Source organism: Tenrec ecaudatus, chromosome 14, assembly GCF_050624435.1.
Source record: "Tenrec ecaudatus isolate mTenEca1 chromosome 14, mTenEca1.hap1, whole genome shotgun sequence".
Classification (NCBI taxonomy): domain Eukaryota; kingdom Metazoa; phylum Chordata; class Mammalia; order Afrosoricida; family Tenrecidae; genus Tenrec; species Tenrec ecaudatus.
In genome coordinates this window covers 97,779,241-97,784,333 of record NC_134543.1, presented here as the reverse complement: position 1 = coordinate 97,784,333, position 5,093 = coordinate 97,779,241, and the positions used below count along the sequence as shown (strand labels likewise).

The window sequence follows — 5,093 nt, the reverse complement described above, 5'->3', positions numbered from 1 at the left end:
CTCCCTTCTTAAAGGAATAGCTCATGTCAATGTGCTGTGGACCCGGGACCATTCCTCCTGTGGGCCTGCTCTTGGGGAGAGTCCCAGGTCAGCCTGGGGTCCATATGGCTTGCTGGAAGGCCCCGCAGGTCCCATGGTGTGGCAGTGCCCCCTCTGGACTGGCCCAGACAAGTCACACATGCCAATAGATTCTCACCTCTTAGGTGCAAACGTGCCCCTCCTGACCTGGGGAGACGACGCCAGGGAGACTGCCTGGGCCTCCAGGGGCCCAGAAGGGACAAGAATCACCAAGCTCCTGACTTTTTGTACAAAACCGTTTTTAATTAAAAAGTCGACTAGGAAGACAACAAAGCCCTCACGAAGATTCTATCCAAAAGTATACATTTAAAATAAATGTGTCAGAAAAAGTGGCAGCCAGATGCACCAGCCAGTCACCACCTCAGTGGCCTGAGGAGGGAGAAGGCCCTCAGGACTGTGGGGCAAGGTGGGCACAGGGGTCTTTGGATGCCTGCAGACTGGTGGCTCCTGGAGCTACCAGGCGAGAGCCCTGCCTCTGTTTTCATTTCCTTGGAGAGGTGGAAAGAAGCTGGCAAGTTGTAAGGAATTTTCTGAGTCTGGAGCAAGAAGTCAGAGGAGGCATTTGTAAGGCACTAGTGCAGCTGGGCATGGGGGACGGGAGATAGGCCACGAGGGCCCTGGCTCTGGTTGTGCTTCTGGCTGCTGCCACCTCTGGGTGTGGCCCACAGTGGACGGTCGCACAAGCCCCGCAGCTTGGGCCCAGAGCCAGTCTACAGATCAGGCGTGTCTCCTCTTTGGCAATTGAGTGTCCGGCCCTGACAGTGCGAGAAGAATCCCACCATCCCCCAGAGGCCCCCTCGTGGGGAGCACCAAGTTTTCTGCCCAGCGCTGTCCTCGGCACCACTCTGGGTAGCCACTCTGGACAAGGGACTTCCCAGAGCGGTCACTGCCATCTGCGCACATGGAGAAGCCCCAGGCCTCTGGGCTAAGGCTTCCTCCTCCGTACCAGAAGCTGGGACGGTTAGGTCCCCAATAGCAGCTGGTCCTGTACCTAGATCACTGGTGACAGGCCTCCCTGGTGACATTGGGCAGCGGGTAGGCAAAGAGGGAGAAGTCCAGAATATACTTAGGCAGCACGTCCTGCAGCAGAGCCTTAGGAGCGCTGCAGAGGTGGTAGTGCAGGCTCTCGGGGCTGGCCGGCTGGTACCAGGCCTGGCGAGTGGGGAAGCGGACATGGGGGGGTGCCCGCACCCACTCCAGCACCTGGTTGGCATCAGCCTCTAGCCTCTCATAGGAGCCCACAAAGTCGTAGCGCACGGCACAAGGCTGGCACAGGTGGTACACAGGCATCCAGTGCTCGTTCATGCGCTCGGGGTCCTCGTCCACCAGGTACCGCAGGAACTCCGGGAAGGTGACGTCGTCTCCGGCGGGGCTAGGCCCAGCCCCGACCCTGTACCGCCTCACGATCTCGGCGCCGTAGCGCTGCTGGTACTCCCGGATCTCCCCGAACTTGTTGCGGTAGGCGGAGAGGAGGCGTTCCAAGGGGTCCCTCACAAAGAGGAACTTGAAGTAGTGCTGCAGGCGGTAGCGGATCTCCTCCGGCCTTAGGTCTGCCAGGAAGACCAGGTCACTGCGGTGGTCCATCTTGAGACGGACGTCCACGCTGTCCAGGACCCCCGCCAGCACCTTCAGCACCCGCTTCCAGTTGGAGCAGGCCACCTTGGGGACGTAGCAGTACAGGAAGCGGTAGCGGTCACTCACGAGGATGTGGCGCAGCAGGGTGCGCCGCTGCCCCACCGGCAGGTCCCAAGGGTCCCGGGGCATGCCCGGCTGGCCGCACACGGCCCGCAAGGTGCGGTTCCGGACGTCTTGTCGCACTTGCAAGTCCGAGTCCCCGGCGTCCACGGGCAGCCCCCCGGGGCCGGGGAGCGCCCCGCGCCAGGCCGCGCCCTCGCGGCTTCGGGGGTGCAGGGGAAGGGGCTTCAGGTCGGCCAGGATGCCCCGCTCTATCATGAGCAGCAGCCCGCTGGAGGCCACGATCACCGCGAACATCAGCATGGACGGCAGCAGCAGAGGCGGCCCCCCGAGCCCGGCCCGGGGCCTGCCCGGCGGCGCCCGCCTCAGCGCCCGGCCCAGGGGCTCGGCGCCATTTGGGGCCGCCAGCGGGGTCAGCGGGCGGGGGAACATGGTGCGCCCGGGCGGGGGCCCGCGCGGCCCAGCCGGTCGGAGCGCTGCCCCCCGCCCCGCGGGAGCCGAGGGTCCGGGCCTGGGGGGCCCCGAGGGTCCGAGGAGGGCAGGGCTGGCGGGCAGACCCGGCGCGCGCGGGGGTGGCCGGCTCCCGGGCGGCGGGCGGCGGGCGGGCGCGGCGAGGGACCCGGGCCGGATGTCCCGCCCGGACGCTCCCCGCCCGCCCCCGGGCCCGCCGTGACACAGGCGCGGGGGCGGGCCCAGGCCGGGGGCGGGGAGAGGGGCGGGCGCCCCCGCGGGAGAAGGTGTCGGAGCCAGCACCGCCCCGGACCCCCGGGCTCCGGAAACAAAGCTGCCGAGCTCTCCAAGCCGGAGCACGGCCCCCTCTCTCCCTCGGCGCGTGTCCCCTGCGGGCGGGACAGAGGTGGGCACCCACCATCCTGCCGCTCGCTCAAGCCTGGCATCTTCCACGAGGCAGGGAGCTCGCCTCTCGACCAGTCCACACTTGCCCAAGGCCCTAGTGTGCGCGCTGTGCCCACCCACCCCCGCCCGCCCCGTGGGCCCAGGCCACTCCGAAGGGCCCTTTATAAGGGCATCCCTGTGGGGTGCGGCCAAGGCTGTCAGGCACTGGCCAGTGGCTCATCTCCATGGTGACTCAGGTTGAACTACCTGGCCGACTACAGACAAAGCGTCTGAACCGGAATGCTGAACTATCTGGAAATGGAATCTTCTCCCCATTCCCACAACGCCCCTGCTTCCATCCTTCCCAAGTCCTCTCATGGCTGAAATGGGAGGAAATCGGGGCACTCTTGGTGCGGAGCCAGTGGTCAGCTGGTGCTTGGGGACCACTGGTGAGGCCAGCGCACACGTGGAAGGGTTTCAGGTGCATGAGAGCGGAGTGCTTTGGGAGTCATTGGTGAGAACTTAGATTGTGTCCTGTGTGCCGCGGAGAGCCAGAACAATGACAGGCTTGGAGCCGGCGTTCAGCCAGCTCTTCTAGCCAGCCTCTGACCTTTTCCTGAATGACTCTGGTTAAGAAGGTAGGCGGGGTGGGGTGGTGGTCGAGATACTGATGGGATTCACCTCTAGTGGAACCCCATCCTGTTGCGTATAAAATAAACCTTCTGAGAAACAGGAGGGATCTCGACAGCTAGAGCCAGAATGGAGCACATCTGCTGGACCGCAGACCCCTCCCTGCACAGTGAAGCTCCTGGATCCAGAAGACTGCTACAAGGTCAGAGCAGCAGCAGAACCGGGAGCTAGAGCAGGCCGTGATGGGCTTTCCCCCTCAGCAGGCAAAGCTGAGTGCGTTTATGCAGGAAGCTGCCCTGTGGAGTGGGGTGCCTCTGGGCACTTAATTCAGGGAGCTGGGTATGCTGACCCCCAGAGCTTGAACAGAATGCCTTTGGCTTGAGGCTTCCAGCAGAGCGGTATGTCCCTTTGGGCATTTATTAGCAGACTTGAAAAACTTTGTAACGTGGCTTATAAACGATTATCCTGAGCATTTCTCACTGATACTGCAACTTGACTTCCTAAAGCAGCCTTGTCATCGTGAATCGTACCTTGAGTTGTGTAGCCATTGCTATGGATATTGGAACCCAGAGAAGTAAACTAGAGAACATTGTCGATCCGCCTCGGGAGCAAGCAGCACGCAAGTGCCCGGGTTAGAACACCGCGAGAAGGCGACCTTTCACCCTTTCAGCTTCCCACGGCCCCATGTCTGAAGGAGGGGTGCATGCAGACCATTCTTGGCTTTAGAATCCCGCGTTAAAAAATGGTTCCACCTTCAACACCCTCCTTACTTCCAATAGCACTAAGAGTGGTGGGAATACTTCCTATTTACAGAAATTCTCAATAATAAGCACTTCTTACTTTTGGACTAGGAGCCCCTGGGTGGCAGAAACAGTTAAGCGTACAACTATGAGCCCCCAAGTTAGCAGTTCTAGCTCGCCTAGCAGAACCTTGGGAGGCCAAGGTGGGTGATGGATGCGCTTCTGAAGGGAGACAGCCTTTAAAAAAAGCCTGTGGAGTTCCACTCTGCCCCGCCCAATGGGGGGATCACCTGAGAAGGAATTAGCTGGCGGGCAACTAACCACACTTAAAACCGGACAGGAAATAACCCTGTAAGTTCCTGAGGCTCGCCACTTGTACGCAGGCAGTGCTCCCAGTGAACAGCCAGTCGGTGCAGGAATAGCACTTAACCAGGGGGAGTCCCTGGGCATGGGATTTCTCGCCACACATCTCCAGTCTGTCAACGGGGCTGGGAGACAGACCACTTCCTCATAGAACTCTTGTGGATAAAACTATCAATGGGCCAGTGCTGGCCAGGTCTGCTACCAGTAGCCTGGAATTGGCAACTGCCCCACACCCAGGTGTGCTTACCAAGCACAGAGGAGTTGGGTTGCCATGCGCTACCTTCCAGGAGCCTTTCGAGCCGGAGCTGCCCACCTCTGGTGGGCTGGGGCTGTGCCAGGGACCCAGGCAGTCAAGCCCACGTGACTGTGATGTGGCCTTCATTCCCTTGGCAAGGCAGGAATGCTGGTTGCAAGCTATTCAGGCCTTAGGGCAGCTTCTGCTGGCCAGTTCCCCCAAGGATGTGACCCAACATGATGAGGTGGCAGCTTCCCCTAACACCTACTGGGTGGGCCAGTTCCAAGATCAGGTGTGGGTTGGGCAATCTTACACACCAGGCAGGTGACCCTGGCCACCCCAATTCCAAGAAGTCAACTCTAAATTCTCCTTCCACCTGTCTCCCCGCCTTCCTGTCCTCCTTTCGACCTTCGTGCCGGCCTTATCGCAAGGCTCCGTGGGGTCCTTGAAATAAAAGGTGGTGAGTCCGTCCCCAAGCACGCCAAAGATGACAAGACACACAGGAAAATATCCTTTTC

The 5,093-nt window shown here is 61.0% G+C and overlaps 1 protein-coding gene across 1 annotated transcript; it reads right to left on the bottom strand.

Annotated features, from left to right (window-relative positions):
• Positions 1-300: 300 nt before the first annotated feature.
• On the bottom strand, positions 301-2,422 carry CHST14 (carbohydrate sulfotransferase 14). Its single transcript, XM_075531308.1, has one exon. The coding sequence runs from the start codon at positions 2,203-2,205 to the stop codon at positions 1,075-1,077; it is 1,131 nt and encodes a 376-aa protein (XP_075387423.1). The 5' UTR covers positions 2,206-2,422; the 3' UTR covers positions 301-1,074.
• Positions 2,423-5,093: the final 2,671 nt, after the last annotated feature.

Bases quoted from the DNA above. Each gene is read 5' to 3' on its own strand.
- CHST14 (XM_075531308.1), bottom strand. From the start codon at position 2,205: ATGTTCCCCCGCCCGCTGACCCCGCTGGCGGCCCCAAATGGCGCCGAG.